At 39.4% G+C, this 19,643-nt stretch overlaps 2 protein-coding genes across 2 annotated transcripts in view; both read left to right on the top strand.

Moving 5' to 3' along the window:
- Positions 1 to 14,068: 14,068 nt before the first annotated feature.
- LOC105527358 (coiled-coil-helix-coiled-coil-helix domain-containing protein 2, mitochondrial-like) lies at positions 14,069 to 16,031 on the top strand. Its single transcript, XM_011963654.1, has 2 exons — positions 14,069 to 14,418; positions 15,589 to 16,031. The coding sequence occupies exons 1-2, from the start codon at positions 14,119 to 14,121 to the stop codon at positions 15,733 to 15,735; spliced, it is 447 nt and encodes a 148-aa protein (XP_011819044.1). The 5' UTR covers positions 14,069 to 14,118; the 3' UTR covers positions 15,736 to 16,031.
- A 3,414-nt stretch (positions 16,032 to 19,445) lies between these two features.
- The window catches only part of LOC105527413, a 3,910-nt gene continuing 3,712 nt past the window's right edge, over positions 19,446 to 19,643 (top strand). The window contains exon 1 of the mRNA XM_011963733.1: positions 19,446 to 19,636. Coding sequence (XP_011819123.1) covers positions 19,446 to 19,636 — 191 coding nt within the window. The remainder of the gene's footprint in view (positions 19,637 to 19,643) is intronic.

Below are 19,643 nucleotides of genomic sequence, written 5' to 3'. Positions count from 1 at the left end.
CCCAACTTTTAGATTTCTCTTCTTCAGGAACACCAGTTATTCTTAGGTTTGGTCATTTAACATAATCCCAGACTTTTTGGAGGCCTTGTTCGTATTTTCTTGTTCTTTCTTCTTCGTCTTTGTTGAATGAGGTTAATTCTAGGCTCTTTTCTTCAAGCTCTGAATTTCTTTCTTCTGCTTGTTCAGTTCTATTGCTGAGACTTTTTAGAGCATTTTGCATTTTTTTGCGTGTCCAGTGTTTCCTACAGTTTTTGTTGTATTTTTCTTCATGCCAAATGTCTCCTTGAACACTCCTTCCTTCACTTCTTACATCGTTGGTTGGATTTCCTTGCCTTGAGCTTTGCCTTTCTCTGATGAGTCCCTGATTAGCTTCATAACTAAGCTCCTGAATTTCTTTTTCAGGTAAATCAGGTACATGTTTGGTTTGGATCCATTGCTGACGAGCTAGTGTGATTTCGGGGGGATATTAAAGAGTCATGTTAGCAGAGTTGTTCTGCCGTATTACCAGAGTTGTTTTTCTGGTTCCTTCTTATTTGGGTAGGCTTTGTCAGAGGGAAAGTCTAGAACTGAAGGCTGTTGTTCAGATTCTTTTGTCCCATGAGGTATTCCCTTAATGTAGTACTCTTCCCCTTTTCCTACGGATGTGGCTTCCTGTGAGCTGAGCTGCAGTGATTGTTGTCTCTCTTCCAGGTCTAGCCATGCAGCAAGTCTGCCCAGCTCCAGGCTGGTACTGGGGGTTGTCTGCACAGAGTCCTGCAATGTGAACTCTCAGTAGGTCTCTCAGCCATGGATACCAGCACAGTATTTGGATGTCACCTGGGTGCTGCAGGAGCAGTCTATTTTCTTCAGAGGTTCTATGGGTCCTCTCTGGATTTCTGGTTTGTTCTTACAGTCGTTCTGGAGCTAAATTCACTATAAGAGCCTCTGCATGCTGCTCTGAGTCGGAACTACAATCTAGTCCTACCTTCCCATCTGCCGTCTATTTTCACTGCAATTTATTGAGATGAAATTTTATGCAAGTCATAGGAGATTGCAAACTGGGTTATGACTGTTGAATGTTTAACACTCATAGTATTTATGGAAGAGAATAATGCTTCTTCTAGGCTTATAAATTTATAATAGCATAATGTAAGTTATCCGTTCAATGTTGCTAGTCTATACAGCATGTATCTGGAATGTGCTTCCCTTCAGTATTCTATGATATTATAGTTGGGGGAGAGAGAAGGTGGAGAGAGGGGAATCAATGAAGATCCTTGACTTCATTAAAAACAAATGTTTTTCCCTCCAATTCTTTTCATTTCGTAATGCTGCATCTCATTTTATGTTTCACTATTGTCTGAAGAGAGGGCAAAAATCACCAACTGAGGAAACAATTGAAAAAAATTCTTATGGGGAATTTTTTTATTTCGAAAATTGATTTCCTTACTAACCAACTGTAAGTAATTTAGCAACCTGGGCTTAAACTTCAGGAGACCTAAAGCCGTTAATCTTTTCCCCTTAAACACTGTACAAAAAGAGTCTCAATACTAGATGACCCAGAGGAAAGGGATTATATTACCCAAACCTGCAAGTATTATCATACTTTTCAGTCATTGAGACAGTTCTTTTGTGTGTGTGTGTATTTTTTAAGTTAAGCCATCATATTAGAAAAAAATTTTAAACAGAATAAAAGAAGTACTATTGCCTAGAAGATCTCGCAGAGCTGACCCTTCTTCCATTCCCCAGTTCTCTCCACAGGCAACACCTGTGAGCAATTTCTTTTCTAGAAATTGACCTGCAGGCACAATCTCATATGTGTGACTATGTTCCTACACACATACTGATATATAATGTTAACCTAAAGACCAACTGACTCCACAGAAATTCAGATGTCTTTCATTTGATACAGTCTGACATTTTTCTATTCCAAATAGCTATTATAGGTTATTAGGAAAAGAGACCAAGTTAATAATCATTGTCATATTTTGAAAAAGGGCTAAGGAATGACTTGGCAAAATGACTTATAATGTCATAAAAATAATTAAACAGTAATAGCTGAAAGGTCATAGAACAAGAGTTTTATGTTTTAATTCTGCTCCTCCTCTGTTGCCACTGCATGAGAGAATCTTTGGACTTTGAGCCTTGGCAGAGTTGGACTGCTACAGAAACCACCACAGTCTGGCATGAATTAAGTCCCACTGCAGAGGTGAACTGGAGCCAAGATTTCAACCTCCAAATGATTACTACTGGGGGAAAAGGCTCTGGGCCATGCCGACAATGAATATCAGCTGCTTTGGGTAACTGGGACTGTTTGCTCCCCGCAGCCAAAAAAGCCAAAATGTGGTTCTTACAGTACTGACTGGATTATTTGTGTTACATTGCTTCCCCACTGTCTTCACGTCATAGAACATGTAGAAAAAAATTATTGCATTTGTAGAGCACCCACAGTAAACCCAGGAGGCAACTTATAGGCAGAATTCACCATCCTGGGAGCTCTAGTTGAATCGTGTCCCAGTTCCTCTCAAGGGCTGAAGGTATGTCTTAGTGCCTAGAATTCATTCCAGGTAATGGAATTTGTAATTTGTAAATATTTTCTACTTATCACATGGTCTGTAGACCAACTTTATTGTAGCAGCACATCATCTAGGGCATTTTAGAAAAGCTGACACTCAGGCCCCACGTGAGACCTATCTGTGCTGCCCAGGCTGGAGTGCAGTGCCTGTTTACAGGCATGATCCTAGTGTAATAAAGCCTTGAACTCCTGGGCTCAAGCGCTCCTCCTGCCTCAGCCTCCTGAGTAGCTGGGACTACAGGTGCAAGCCACTGTGCCCAGCTAGCATCTATATTTTAACAAGTCCCCAAATGGGTCATATGAGCATTAAAATTTAAGAAGTGTTGGTCTACAGGGTGATGTCTACTTCCGTGGCATGCTTTAGAAGGCCCTTGGAGATCTATGCCCTACCTACTCTTCCAGCCTCATCTTTGGTAACCGCCTCTCTCCAACCCGATGATAGTAAAGTAACACCTGAAGGCACTGTACTCTCTACCCTCCTGCCTTTGCATAGGTGGTTCTTAGCCTAGAATTAATTCTCTTTACCTGCCCTTTTGAACTCTTACTTATCATTCAACTCTCAATTTAAAAGTCAAGCTTCACCTGCCCCAGCAGATCTAGGCAGAGGGAACGGCCAGCCCATTATAAAGCCTTCCTTCCTCTTACTTCCTAGTTCTGACTGTGTGCCTTTATTACAGTACTTACCACATTGTACCATAATTCTGTTTATTCTCTATTTTCTCGAGCAGTCTGTGAGCTCTTGGTGTCAGTATCTTTGATTTACTCATTTTTTAATTTCTAGGAGGTAAACACAGTACATGGTAGATACACAATTCATGCTTCTTGGAGAAATCAGGTAATCTTGTTGGCCATTTCTGCTGGAAAATTACTTCCTCTTAAAAACAATAATGTATATAATATTTATAAGTCATTTCAAAATAATTCTATGTGTACTCCTCTGATTTGTGGCCAGTTTCACAAAATGCAGGAGAGCATATAAATCCATTTCTTATTACTCAGACCAGATATAAAATCAAGGTCCATCTTTTTAAGATCTAATGTATTTTAATGGTTATTTATATAATAAAGTGATAGCAATGAGACACTAAACCATGTCAAAATAAGTTATGGAAGAAAACATCTTCTGATATGAACACTGTCTAATAAATCATCGTTCAGTGCTTTTTACCCACCAAAAATGTAGATATTGGGCAGTGGTAGATATTAGTTACTTTTTTTTTTTTTTTCTTTAGATACTAAGAAAGTCTTCCTAATTCCTAGCTGGTCTATGTCCACTTTAAAAATCATGTTCTTGGCCAGGCATGGTGGCTCATGCCTATAACCCAACACTTTGGGAGGCCGCAGGAGGCAGATCATCTGAGGTCAGGAGTTCAAGACTAGCCTGACCAACATGGAGAAACCCCGTCTCTACCAAAAATACAAAAAAATTAACCAGGCATGGTGGCACATGCCTGTAATCCCAGCTACTCAGGTGGCTGAGGCAGGAGAATCACCTGATCCCAGGCTGCAGAGGTTACGGTGAGCCGAGATCGCACCATTGCACTCCAGCCTGGGCAACAAAAGCGAAACTCCGTCTCAAGAAAAATAAAATCATGTTCTTGCATTGTATCCTTTTTATTTTTTTGGAGACAGGTACAGGGTCTTGCTCTGTTGCCCCAAGTTGGAGTGCAATGGCATGATCATAGCTCACGGTAACCTCAAACTCCTGGGCTCAAGTACCCCTCCTGGCTTAGCTTTCTCAGTCATGGAGTATCCTTTTTCTTCCCCAAGCATTGTGAACTTACCCCCCAGACTTCACTTTTTAAATCCTTGTCTGGACACTAGGGACTTTTCATTGTGTTAGGGAGACTCAGAAAAGGAAAATATTATAAAAGACCAGTTTTCCCTGATGGCTAAACAATTAGTGGTGTAATTTACCAAAGAATTGCAGCCTGTGAGACACAAGGTGCTGAATAAAGCCAAGCAAATAGTTTCTTTATTCTTCTTAGCTTAGGAAACTGGATATGAAGGGAAGGATGTTAACTGTCTCAGGATATGTTGTGGGCATTTGCCTTTGACAGAAGGAGCTCCTAGGATGAGGGAAGGGGAGGTGGTGCTGACAGTAAGCAGGAGAAGAGGACCCAAGAGCTGGCTGCTCCTCATCCCTCAGAGAATGACATGGAAAGAGAGCAAATAATTTCAAAATATCTGGAAAAACATTTAGACAGCACAGACAATTTATTTGGGACCTCCATATCAGGAAATTGCTTCTCTAATGCAGTGACTTCCTACTGAAAAGAAAGAAAAAAGTCTCTTATGTCTGCAAAATGCACTTTGCACAGTGCCTCAAACTTAGACCTCGTGGTCTAATGAGAATGTGGCTCATTAAATTTCTCACAGGGAGGAAAGAGACCCAGGAAGTGTCCCCCAGATCTGGTTCACAGCCTAAGGAAAAAACGCCTATGCCTTACTATCAAAGGGTATAAGAAAATAGCATTAATCTCCATTGTCCTGATTAATCACTCCTAAAGTTATAAACAGAAAATTCAGGCCCATTACCACCCTCCTAGAAGTGCCAGCATATTTTACAGTCCACAAAATCCTGCGCGGATCTCCCTTCCCCGTTCACACCTCAGAGACACAAGAGTAAGCCAAGTTATTTGAACCATGATTTTGCTATTCATATATATCAAAGCGCTTTCATGTTCTCACAAAACTTGAGGCCCTGAAAGTAAGATTTATGCCTTGCCAGGAAAAGTGGCTTTAATGTATTCCCACTACTGCTATTGAGTAAACTCTCCAGAAGAGCCATCAAGTCTTAAGAAATCAGACATAGCAGAGCCCCTACAGAATGAAAACACATTTCCCCCAACCAGGATTCACCTGCACTTCAGGCTGAGACTGTTTTCCTAGGGCTCAGTACCCACTCCTGCCTGGCGAGGTATCTTTCCTCCCAAGCGCCCTCAACACCTTTTACACATCTGCCATGATACATAACTTCTTGTTCTGAAATTGTCTAATGATATATTTGTCTCTCCCCAATTACACCACACTGTCCTTGAGCAGGAAACAATCTTTTTCGGTTTTATTAGGTTGGTGCAAAAGTAATTGCAGTTGTGCACTGCAGTTACTTTTGCACCAACATAATAGTTTCCCAGTGCTTACAATACATAGTAGGTGCTAGTTAATGTTTGTTGAATTGAATGGAATTGAATTCATCTGAGCCAGTTTCCTGCCCAGCCTGGAATGGCACTGGGACAGGTGCCATACAAGGCTCCACACCCAGCTATGGTGCCATTCTGGTGACCTTTAGTAAGCTACTCCCTATGGCAGATATCATTACTGTACAACCCAGGAATCATGAAAGTCACCACCTGGATCAGTAGAAACAATAAAAACATACATCCCTTTCTATAAAGTACCCTAAGCTCTTCAGGGGAGAGAAGGATGTGTTTGGTTCAAGGTTTTTACAAAGAAGGTGGTATATTAGCCAGCCCAGTAGAATCTCACAAATAAGACAGGACTTTACTACATGGCATATATTTTTTTTTAAAAAAACAAACTTTTTAATTTAGAAAAGTTTCAGATTTACAGAAAAATTGCAAATATAGTACAGCGAGTTCCCAACTGTTCTGCACCAGTTTCCCTTTCATTGACATCTTACATTAGCATGGTTCATTTGCCACAATTAATGAGCCAATACTGATGCATTATGATTAACTATATTCAGATTTCCTTAGGTTTTACCTGGTGTCCTTTTTCTGTTCCAGGATCCCATCCAGGATACTATGTTACAAATAATTCTCATGTCTCTTCTTGGTGGTGACACTTTCTTAGGTTTTCCTTGTTCTCGGTGACTGTGACAGTTTTAAGGAGTGCTGGTCAGGCATTTTGTAGGGTGCCCCTCAACTGGGATTTGTTTGAAGCTTTTCTTATATTAGACTACATTATGGGTTTAAGGGAGGAAGATTAGGGAAGTAAAAGTCCTGGAGAACTGGCCTTGGAGTCATGAGCCAGAGGCTCTCCTGGGCGTTTGATAGTGAGCTGAGATGAAGGAAGGACCAACCAAAAGCAACAAGCCTCTGGCATGGAAGACAGAACAACCTGGGTAGCTGATGCAGTGGAAGACATCACCTAAGGGATTTTATTCTCTTTTGTGAGTAATGAAAGACTGGCATGTGGAATAACAAGATTGAAATATGACCACAATCAAAGGCACCTGAGCAAAGAAACACACCCAGGCCCTTCTGAGTGGCTGAGCCTTGAAAAGTAAAGGCAGATAGCGGACAGTTTTTAAATATGAGACAAGAGTCGTGGGTGGTGGCTAGGACCATGGAGTCACCTGGCTCTGCCACCACCCCTCCTGGTGACTTTGAGTAGGTCACTCCACCGTTTGTGCCTCAGGGTGATTATCTCTAAAAGGCAAATACAACAGTACCTTGCAAAGTTTTGTGAGGATTAAGTAGGATGATATCAGTAAGCACTTAAAATGGTGCCTTGCCTATAATGAGTGCTTAAAAAATATTAGCTATTATTATTAAATTAAGATGTGAGCAGAGCTCACTGGGGAGTCATCCTAAAGTTAAGACCCAAAGGCTCAGAGGCTTTTAAATAAATTAGCTGGGGGAAAAATAGATTTCTTGAAAAAATTCAGGAAATTTCCCTTTAAAAAAACAAACAAAAAGACTTAGTTACAACCCCCACACATGTGCTGGCAGGTGGAGCCAATCACAGCAGGAGAGGGCAGATTCCTGGAGTTTCTCAGGAGCATGGCTCAGACCTCCTCATGTCTTATCCCACATGATTTAAATTTAGAATCCTATTCAGAGGATAATTAACCAAAACTAAATATACTGTACTGTCTAGGGTCATGAACTAGAACCAAGCCAACTTGGCCTTTATTGGAACAGTGAACCTGGGACTCCAGCTCTTGAACCAGCCAGCAAATGACCTGTTGACTCAAGCAAGTTTCGACTTTCACCCTCATCTCAGAGCTCTGGTAAGGATTAGAACAACTCAAGTATCCTTACAGAATGACTTGTAATCTGCAAAGTGCTTTTAATTGAGAAGTATGATGTGTTATGTGTTTCGTTATGCTCTTTACCCAGGTCTTTCATCTCTGAAGAAGACAATGGGAAACAAATGTGATTTCTCCTCTTCATACTCCTTTTCTCATTTATTCTGCGGGTGTTATATTATAGGTGGTACAAGTGAATAATAACAATAGAGGATTCACTGAGCCTTTAGTCTGTGTTGGCTACAATTCTAAGCTCTTTACATATATTAACTCATTTAATCCTTATAACAGGTCTCTGAGTCAATACTGTTATCGGGTCCATTTTTACAGATGAGTAAACTGAGGTATAGAGAAATGAGTTGCTAAAAGTCTCATAGCTATAACATGGCTATATTAGTTGTGACTAGGCTTGGTTGTATGTAAGAGAAAACTCAAATAACATGGTTTAATCAATTAATCAAGTTATAGCTGAATTGTCTCTGGAGTAAATGAAGATAGAAGGTAGGTGGTCAACAGTTGGAATGGAAGCTCCACCATCCTTAGATTCAGGCTCCTCCCTCTTTCCAGCCATTTTAGTGAATGGCTTCTATTCTCAGGTTCTCCCCAGTAGTCCGAGATGGTGGTTGGATGCCAGGTATCAGAACAGTATTTCAGTTAGAAGGAAAGGAAAGAGAGGGCAAAATGGCTCTCCCAGAAGCTGGACATAAAAACTTCCATTGATACCTCATTGGTCAACCCTTTCTGCAAAGAAAGCTGCAAAATGGCTTTTCCTTTTTTTTTAAATTGGGCACATTTCTCAAAGTTCTGTTACAAAGAAGGAGGAAACGTGAATATTGAACGTATGTACCATAAAATACAGTTTCTTGGACTATAACTGTGGTGTTGGTTGGCAGGTGAAGACATAACTGTGCCACTGTATTTATTTCCCACTAGGAACAGTCATTTAGAAAATATAAATAAGATGCTGCACATAATTTTAAAAATTAGAACCTTAGTAAAGCTTCCAGGTTTCCCTTAAGCACAATTGATTTATAATTAAGAAAAGTCTTTAACTTCATAGTATTTAAATGGTTATTTGAGACTCTTGAATTTGAGAGTAAAGGAAAGGCAAAGTGGTGTTTGGGTAAAATTATTTTTCTCCTCATTTTTATTCTGAAATTTTAATCTGAAGCTTTTCTCCCCACAAGGCATTATTCTCAGGTTTCTCTTTCAAAATATTCAGTACTAAAGCTTTCATTTGTCTTCTAAATAAAACAAGGGAAAACAATATTTGAATTAGATGGTTAGATAGTTTTTAGTTGGATTATAGTATACCAGATTGTGGCTAACACTTTTCTTTTGACCTCAGTTTCTCTCATTGTAAAGTAAGTATATTTATTCATTTGTTCATTTATTCATTGAGTAAACACTTTTTGGACTCAATATGTGTTAGATATTAATACTTCATATTTGATAGTCATTTTTGTTTCATTGTTAACCAAAAAAATGGGATAATATGTAACAAATTATTTAAAGCTTGTTACTCTTACTCAATGAGTAGTTTTACAGTTAAATAAAAAGTGTTTCTTTTCATAAGGGTAAACCAAATTTGTCTTAAGAGAATACTGAAAAAGAAAGGTAAAATTCCTTTTGGAATTACATGAAATTCAAATAGTTCAAATAAGAATATTTTATATTATAAATCTTTAAAGATAAGCATATTGGAAGGAAAACATCAACAATTTTCCTTTTCAAGAGTAAACAAATGCCTTGTGAAACACTAAGTTCTCCCCTAGCAAGCTGGTGAAATGCTAAAATAGATATATTTGCAGAAAATATGCTTATCACTTATATTAATGTATCCATATTGTTTCTCTAAGGGAATATTTATAAATATTGCTGCTGCATTCCAGAAATGTGTTGAGAAGAAAATCATAGTAGAAGATTCTTCTGCAACGGAAAATATAATAAAAATATTTCCCCTGATAGCATTCAAAACCATGCATGTCACAGTAAATGAAGAGGTATAAATTCAGAAAAAGAGCCTCAGGCTGTGGCTGGGCTGTTGTGGGTTACATTTGGTCTGTTATTAATTCTGATTATCTTCTGACCCTAGACAAGCCTTTCAAACTATTGAGTTCTTCATCTTTGTTTGCCAGAGTGCACAGCCAACAGAGCTGTGGGAGGAACTTCAGAACACCTAGGAGCTGCAGAGCACCAGTCAGAGATGTGCTTAAATGTTGTGGGCATTGGGGAAAGGAGCCACAAAAGTGGTTTGAGTCCTTAAAATAGAGTAGATTCATGAATACTTCAAATCACAAAAGACACAGAAGCCTCCATTTCAAATATGGATTCAGAAAAGAAGTTAATGAAGTAAAGCAGAGTCCATGAGAAGGGAAGCATCAAGAACACCAAGACTTGGAAAAAGATAGTTCTCTAGGAGAAGAATATGGTAGCTATTTTTTTAGGCAGAAAATCAGTTAATAAATACAATTCTCAACATGCTTTCCCCTTTGTGGCCTTGATTTTACTCAGAAAAAAGGTGATTTAAAAACAAATGACCAGGCGCAGTGACTCACACCTGTAATCCCAGCACTTTGGGAGGCTGAGGCAGGGGGATCACAAGGTCAGGAGTTCGAGACCAGCCTGACCAACATGGTGAAACCCTGTCTCTACTAAAAATACAAAAATTAGCCGGGAGTGGTGGCAGCCATCTGTAATCCCAGCTACACAGGAGGCTGAGGCAGGAGAACCGCTTGAACCCGGGAGGCAGAGGTTGCAGTGAGCCAAGATCATGCCACTGCACTCCAGCCTGGGTGACACAGTGAGACTCCATCTCAAATAAACAAACAAACAAACAAACAAACAAACCACAGCTCCCCTCCTTGCATTGGCTGATCAGTGTGTAATTGAGGGACGGATGAAAAGATGCCAGCCTCTCTGCCAAGAACTAGTCCTTCCTGCTCCTCAAAGTCAATGTTATTTGTGTGTGTGTGTGTATGTATAGATGTGTGTATATGTGTGATGTGTACAGAATCCTTTCTTAGCACCTTTTTTCTACTTTGTGAATTTCTTCCCAGATATTTTCCTCTTTTTGGTAGAGCTAGAACAACAGTGCTCAAGCTCTACCAAATACTCAGTTTAATCAATAAGTCAGTAGCATATATTGGTGTTATTAACATTTTAAATTTCAATTTAATGGAGATAAGAGCTGTTGCTTTTATTGAGGAACGTTGGCACAGCAAGACGATTTTTAAAATATATGTTAGTGGCAAAATAGAAAAATAGACCTGATTTATCATTTTGCTGGAGCCAATGAACTCCATGTTTGATCATCAGACAGTAGCCAATCCTATACTAATTACTACCTCCTAATATACCCTATCTCCTCACTCACTGCACCTAAAAGTAATACTCGAACTGAATCTGAGATGCTATAAAGTATCCCTCTTCCTCTCTCTAGCTTGCCTCCCTCTATACCCACAAAATAAGCAATCTTCTAAAATAAATAAAGAACAACAGGATGATAGCTCTTAGGATCAGCCTAATAAGAAACTTCATTTATTTCTTGTTTAGAACATTTCAAAGCAGCAACCAGGGACCTTCAGGATGGTAAAAAACGTTGATGCTTAGCTATGAAGCATTAGGCAGGAGGAGTAATATAAAGTGGATCTTTGCCCCAGGATCATGACTGAGGTATGACTAGAAGGTTCGTCATCCTCTCAAAGAGCAAACTTTTATGGCAGTAACACAACCAGGCATGATTGTGTTAGAAGCAGATCAAAGAAACTAAACACAGAGAAAGTGATTAAATTATTTATGATGATGATGCAGCTCTACTGATCAGAGGTAGCTTTCTCTCTCAACCCTACCTTCCTTGTACCTATAGAAGCTGTCATCACTCGAACAATTTTTGACCTAATGTGAAAGTGTGGGGGTTGATGGAGAGAGAAGTGGGGAGGGGGAGTGGGTGAATAGCTAGTCAGGACCTTAGTTAAGAGAACACTGGTTATCCAATATAGTTCTACCATATCTAATGACAAACAAACTGATGATCTCCACATATCTCATTTCCTAGGAAAGAAATGGTGTATCATTTCACTGTGCACCCTGCAGGGAAATAAAGGTTCTGCCCTACCTACCAAGATCATATTGCCTTAGCATCAAAAAGCCCAATACGAAATAAAAGCTTTCAAAACACAGCATGGTATTAAAAGGACATTTATATTTTAAAAGTCTTGTTTGTTTACTGTTGAATCTCCATCGCCTGACACTGCCAGGCACACAGTAGGTGGGCACTTATATTTAATGGACTATTTAATGAATGAATACTATTGCCACATTGGGATTCCATAGATCTAGTTGAGATTCAGGCACAGAGGACCAGGAAGGCCATGTGCTCAACAGCCTGACTTAGGAGGCCACTGACTCCTGTGATAGCCTGGGCTGGCCATCCTAGGCTTCTTCCTGGGCCAAGTCTTGCTTGCTAGAGAAGTAACATCCCCTGCGAATGAGGACGGACTTAGGACATGTGCACACTGTTCTCATTCTACCATTTGAGCAACTCTAAGACAAAGAGTGATCCATTGTTGTGACACAAACAATCCCAAAGAATTTTGTTGCTCTCTTTGGGCCAAAGATTGTGTGTAATAAATTTCTGGAGAAAACACACTGTTAAGGCTGGGCATGGAGGATCATGCCTGTGATCCCAGCACTTTGGGAGGCCAAGGCTGGAGGAACCAAGGCTCCTGTTTGAGCCCAGGAGTTCAAGACCAGCCTAAGCAACATAGTGAGACCCCTCTATCTACAAAAAAAGAAAAACTAGCTGGGTGTGGTGGCATGTACCTGTAATCCCAGCTACTCAGGAAGCTGAGGTGGGAGGATGGCTTGAGCCCAGGAAGTGGAGGTTGCAGTGAGCTATAACTGCACCACTGCACTCAACCTGGGCAATAGAGCAAGACCCTGTCCCAAAAAAAAAAAAAAGAGAGAGAGAGAGCAATAATCAACTTTGACGTTTGTAGAATACTTCACCCAACAACAGCAGAATGTACACTCTTTTTAAGCACACATGGAATATCATCCAAAATAGGTAATATTCTCGGCCATGGGTTGGTAAATTAGAGCCTAAGGGCCAGCTGCCTAGTTTTTTTTTAAACCATTTTTAAGTGTTCAATTGAGTGGCATTAATTATATTCAAAATGTTGTGCAAATGTTACCACTATCTATACCCAAAACTTTTTCGTCACTCCCAATGTAAACTCTATCCATTAAACAATCCATTCCAGACTCTCTCCAGCCCCTCTACTTTCTGTCTCTATGAGTTTATCTATTCTAGATATTTCATATAAGTGGAACTATACAATATTTATCCTTTTATTTCTGGCTTATTTCACTTAGCATAATGTTTTCAATGTTCATCCATATTGTAGCATATGTTAAAACTTCATTACATGTTATGGCTGAAAAATATTCCATTATATGTATATATTTTGTTTATCCATCTATTGACAGACACCTGAGTTGTTTCTACCTTTTGATTATTGTGAAAAATGTAGCAATGAATTACGAGTATCTGTTTGAGTCCCTGTTATCAAGTTGTCTGTGTATATAACTAGGAGTGGAATTGCTGAGTCATATGGTAATTCAAAGTTCTAGGATTCTAAGAGGGTTCCAATTTCTCCATATTGTCATTAATACTTGTTATTCTCTCTGTTTTTGATTCTAGCCATTCTAGTGAGTATGAGGTAGTATCTTATTGTGGTTTTGATTTGCATTTTCCTAATGACTAATAACGTCGAGCATCTTTTCATGTGCTTATTCATAGCTGCCTATTTTCATATATAAATGTTTATTGAAACATGTCCACATTCATTTGTGTACCTATTTGTGGACCTATTGTCAATAGTCCCTTTCATCCTGTAACAGCACAGTTGAGTAGTGATATAGTTTGGATATATGTCCCCTCCTGTTAAAATTTGATCCCCAGTGTTGGAGGTGAGGTCTAGTTGGAGCTATTTTGGTAATGAAGGTTTCATGAATATCTTGGTGCTGTCCTCATGGTAATGAGTTAAGTTCTTGTTCTATTAGTTCTCATGAGAACGGACTGTTAAAACAAGCATGACATCCCTCTCCTTTCTTTCTTGCTCCCTCTTGCCATGTGACATGCCAGCTTCCCTTCACCTTCTGCCATAAGTGATATCTTCTTGAAGCCTTACTGGAAGCATATGCTGGCACCATGCTTCCTGTAAAGTCTGCAGAACCATGAACCAAATAAACCTCTTTTCCTTATAAATTATCCAGCCCCAGGTAATCTTTTGTAGCAACACAGACTAAGACAAGTAGTAACAGAAATTATATGGCTTCAAGTCTACAATGTTCATTAATATCTTACCCTTTAAGAAAAAGTTGCTGACTTCCACATTAGACCATTGAAAAGATGAATATATTTAAAAACATTAAAATCATTCAAAGGATGATCTTTGCTCAAAACAGAATTGGATTAGAAATCAACACACAAAAATAGAAAATCTAAACGAGCTTAGCTCTTCGCGGGTTGTTACAGGTCCAGAGGTCCAGCTGTCCCGTACCTAGGATGCCGCGTGGAAGCCGAAGCCGCACCTCCCGCATGGCCCCTCCGGCCAGCCGGGCACCTCAGATGAGAGCTGCACCCAGGCCGGCACCTGTCGCTCAGCCACCAGCAGCGGCACCCCCATCTGCAGTTGGCTCTTCTGCTGCTGCACCCCGGCAGCCAGGTCTGATGGCCCAGATGGCAACCACTGCAGCTGGCGTGGCTGTGGGCTCTGCTGTGGGACACACACTGGGTCATGCCATTACTGGGGGCTTCAGTGGAGGAAGTAATGCTGAGCCTGCAAGGCCTGACATCACTTACCAGGTGGGAATTTAGGCAGCATTTCCCTTCCATGGGTGGATTTTATGAGAAAACCCAGATGTTTGTAAGTTCCTTATGTATAGCACTTGTCTTTGATTTTAGAACCCACTGTGCTGTTAATAGACAATGGGTTTTAAAGCCACATTTGGCCGTTGAGTTATTGCCCTAGGCCAGCACCAACAAGTACTGTACAAATTGTACTTCTTCCCAAGGAGTAGACTTGTAACAGTCCACTTGACTCACTGTAAAAACAACCACTTTTCCCTTTGAATATTTCATCCCAGTGACACTTCCGACTAACCCTGTCTTGATCTTAGTTAACGAATCAAAAATCTTGCATAGCTCTGTGCTCTTTTACCTGATATTTGCCATTACCCATCTTTCTGATGTGTATGGGTTTTCTAGTCTAACGAGCATAGGTGTATATACGCTTGTATTTCTGGTGTGCTTGAAACTGCTCCATCCATTTTTCTATAATACTGCCATTTTTCCTCCCTGAAGCTTCACAAGATAACAATTCTTGTTTATTTGCATCTTTATGAATCTTTCTGGTTATAATTGGAATCTTGTTAAAGCTGTTGGCTCTCTGCTTTTAAATATTTTCACTTTTGACTGAGCACAGAGACTTATGCCTATAATTCCAGCACATTGGGAGGCTGAAGTGAGGGGATTGCTTGAGCCCAGAAGTTTGAGATCAGGTTGGGCAACATAGTGCGACCCTGTCTTTACTAAAAATATTTATTTAATTTTTTTCTTTTTTGGAGGTGGAGTCTGGCTCTGTCGCCCAGGCTCCACCTCCCTGGTTCAAGCGATTCCGCTGCCTCAGCCTCCCAAGTAGCTGGGATTACATTTTTGTATTTTTAGTAGAGACGGGGTTTCACCATATTGGCCAGGCTGGTCTCGAACTCCTGACCTCAAGTGATTCACCCTCCTCAGCCTCACCTCCCAAAGTGTTGGAATTACAGGTGTGAGCCACCATGTTCAGCCTAAAATATTTTTTAAGTAAATGAAGATTTAAATGTTTTCACTTTCCATGTTAATAGATGGAAACTTTAATTTGCATCTGGTGCTAGTTCCATTTCCCATTAACCTCAAAGAGGATGGATACTTTTCATTGTCTAGGCATACGTATGATTTTCTTTCTCAGCAATGTTGAATGTTTTGCCTTCACAGGAGCCGCAGGGAACCCAGCCGGCACAGCAGCAGCAGCCTTGCTTCTATGAGATCAAACAGTTTCTTGAGTGTGCCCAGAACCAGGGTGACATCAAGTTCTGTGAGGGTTTCAGTGAGGTGCTGAAACAGTGCCGACTTGCAAATTGATTGGCCTAATCAAGAAGTTCAACCTGGAGAGATGGAAAATCAGCTCTCATATCTTAAGTTAATTTAGTATAAAAATAGAATTGATAGTGAAGGTATAAAGTGTAACCATCACTTAAACCTCTCCTGTCATTCCTAGCTTCCTTGCTTCAGAACTGAAATGGAAGGGGGCATGTTCCTACTTTGTAGAATTTGGGACTGGGCAAAATGTGTTACCTCCTTAAACTAGCTGTTATGATTTTATTCTTTGTGAGTTAATTAGAATAAAGTCATTTTCTTCCAAAAAAAAAAAAAGAAAATCTAAACGATTTGGAAATTTGAAATAATTTGGAAATTAAACAACACATTTGTAAATAACCCATTGGTCAAAGAAAAAAAATCACAATAGGAAATTTAAAAAATATTTCTAACTTAATTTAAAAACATATCAAAAGTCATGGAATGTAGCCAAACCAATCAGTACTTCATGCTGAAAGAATGAATGCTTTTTCCCCCAAGATTGGGAATAAGGCAAGGATGCCCACACTTGCTGCATGCATTCAATGGAGGTTCTACTGGAGGTTCTAACCAGAGCAATAAGGCAAGAAAAATAAAGTCATACAGATTGGAAAGGAAGAAATAAAATTGTCTTTAATTACAGATGATATTATAAGGAATCTGAAAATAAAATCTGGAATTGATAAGTGAATTTTGCCCCATTGTAAAACACAACCTTATGCAAAAATCAGTTGTTTCTATATAACAGTAATTAACATTCCAAAAAATGACATTAAGAAGACAATTTTATTCACAATAATATTAAAAGGAGTACCTTGCAATGTATAATACAATAAGTACAATATCTGAACACTAAAAGTGATAGAACATTGCTGGAAAAAATTAAAGAAAATCTCAATAAATGAATATTCCAATATTACAAAACCAAATTATGCGATGGCTTTACAAATCCATAATTTAATAAAAATAAGCAGTACACTGACAATTAGTGAATTTTATGGTATATAAATTTTACCTCAATAAAGCTTATTCAAAAAATAAGATTATTTTAAAAATGATCTTTTTGAGTACAGGTATCAGTCAAATTTTAGGTTTACATTTTTGAAATAAAAAACTAAGACAATGTGAGATTTTATTAAAAGTAAGATATTTTAGGTTTCTTCAGTCTCTAACTCTTAAGAAGCTGAACATTCATCATCATAGATTTTTAAATTCAAAACCTTCAAAAATACAATTTATGTGTCATCATTAAAAAGAAAACTTGGATTGTGTATGTTGTTGATGTTATTTGTTAAAGCTATTATGTATTATGCTGGTTACCATCAGAAGGAGAAAATAGAATGTTGTGAATCTCTGTAAGTTATACTTATTTCAATAATTGGCATGGCAATAGAGCAGTTGAAGAATTTTCTCCATTTGATGAAAGTTGGCAATTAGCAGATTTTCCACAGCAAGGGACCCTTTAACATTGCTGGTCTTCTCGGTGTGAAAAATTCACACACCACATAATCCCTCTATTAAATATCTTCCTCTTAGGTGGGGAAGTCCCCTGTGAAGCAGCATCTGTCATGTTAATTTTATTCTTATTTTTAGAGAAATATTAATTAACATTTTTCTTAATTTTGGTTCTTTTAGGGAATGAAGTTTTAAATTTACATGATTTTAATCTTTTTTTTTTTAGAAGAAAGGGAAATAATAAAGCACCTTTTATTTGGTACCTATTGACAGTCTGACTCTCTGTCTTCGAAGCGCATGCATAGAATTTCAGAAGAAATTTAAATGTTGTCTTCATTTCTGTATGCCTGTCTTCCTTGAAAGGTCTTTAATGCTCCAGAGTGCTCTTCACACATTGACGATAAACAGTGGTAAATACCACCAGGTACTGGAGTAAATACATGCTCAGGACCCAACTTACAGTTTCTAAAACTCTTGCCCCACCACTTTCTTGGTCTTGGGTAGGAATCTAGGCAACCGATAAGGATATTTTGCCTGGAATATTTTCTAGTAGCAAGTGATCAGGTGGATAGTCCTTTTTTAACAGCAGTTTTTTCAGGGAGGAGAATGGCAGCTAATGCTGCCAGATGGCAAAGGGATCCTCAGATCAGAGATCTTAGGGTTAAGAACAGGAAGGGGTTAGAGACCATTCAGTCAAAAGCAGTCATTTTATAGAGGAGAAAACTGAAACTCTGGAAGTTGAATGGACTCACTCAAGGTTAGTAGAAACTAACAACTTTCTACCTGGTATCTGTCCCCTCTTCTTCCTTACGAACAAATCCTTGATTTTGTTTAGAGTGGCAATGTTCCCAGAACAAAATAATCACCTCCCCAGCCTTCCTTGGAGCTAGGGGTGCATATTACCCATTTCTCACAAAGGTGTAAGTGGAGGTCACTGGATGGGGTTGGGGGAAGCTTTCTAAGGGGTAACAAATGCCTTGTGTGCTCTTTTGTCTCTCTCCCTCCTGCTTGTAATGCAGACATAAGATTAGTTGTTCAGCTCGAACACTGTGGTTTTTAATCAGGTGCCAGTATCCATTCTGGGTGTGAAAAAATGTTCACTTTTAGAGCAATATCTCTTTCTGGTAATCCATCAAGTGTTGCTAACAGTAGGCAAGAACCCATTTATGGATGCTACAGATCTTAATTGAATTCTACCAAAGAGTATACACGAAGTTCTACAGAACTTAAGAGGCACAAGAAGCTTCCAGCTGTATATCCAAGAAGCATTATGATTTGTGTCTTGCCTTCTACAGAGCCCTAACTGTGAACATCAGCACGTTAACTTTTGCTGCTTGTTCTAAGAGGTTTTCAGCACCAGCTCATAAAGGAAAGTAACACACTGAAGAAGCAAAGTTCTGGTAGAACAACAGTTGCAGAGCAACACTATTGGAGCTTTACGGAGAGGTGTGTTGAAAAAAGAAATGTGTATACTTGTGGATTTCTGGACCAGAGTGGAGAAATTAGAAAATGAGAAAAGAAAGAGGCAAAGAAGAAAAAAACCCCATATCTCTTTAAGCCTGCAAAACTCTTATACACTCACCTGTAAAACAGGTCATTTCGACACACCACCCTGCCCACTGTTGCTGAGTGCAACGCAGACTCTGCCAAGTTGCTTAAGGAAAGTGGTTTCACGAACCTTGTAGTAAATCTTATTCGTGTCTAATCTAATTATTGCTGGCGGCTTTTTTCTTTTCTTTTTTGTAAAGAAAAAAATCAAGCCTTTAATCGCAAAGACTGCCTAGAGCAGAGTGATAGACTGGGACTGACTTTGTTCAGCCAAGTTTTCTTCTGAAGAGAAGCAAAGATATGGTACGGTCTGAGGCCATTTCGGCTGCAGCCTCCTAGGGAAGCTGCTGTTATAAAAACAAGTATAGAAATAGAAGAAGCATGCACTGCACGCTTTAACTCAACCAACGAAACAAATAATTTAAGAAGTGGGCTTGTGGTAACCAAAGGTGAGAGTGTCCAGGAACCTGGCTGACAATTTTTTTTCCTTTTCTTTCCTCTTCTTCTTCTTATTTCTTCTTTCTATTCTTTCTTCTTTTCTTTTTTTTTTTTTGTTATTGTTAAGGGAAAGTTGAGTATCAAAAGGATATGGAGACACAATTGGCCTTACACACTTCAGAGTATTTAAAATACAATCCCTGTATTTGTTCTCATCTCGGAAGCGCGGGGCTTGGTCTTTATCATCTATTGGATTTCAGGAAGGCTGACTTGAGATGCGCCGCTGCCATTTCCTGGCCTTGGCTTATGTATTGATTTATTTTCCGGCGCTGGCAGTCCGCCCCTTTGTTGCGCCTCCGCTGCGTTCATTGCTGCCGGTCCTCGCACCTCCAGACGGTGCGGTGGGGCTTTTTCCAGACCTTCGCGCCGAGAGCCCGGACGGCCAGCCCGCAGGCACGCGACAGAGGCCGGGG

The sequence above is a fragment of the Colobus angolensis genome, unplaced genomic scaffold, assembly GCF_000951035.1.
Source record: "Colobus angolensis palliatus isolate OR3802 unplaced genomic scaffold, Cang.pa_1.0 Scaffold62, whole genome shotgun sequence".
In the NCBI taxonomy this organism is placed as follows: domain Eukaryota; kingdom Metazoa; phylum Chordata; class Mammalia; order Primates; family Cercopithecidae; genus Colobus; species Colobus angolensis.
This window is presented reverse-complemented; position numbering and strand designations above follow the sequence as displayed.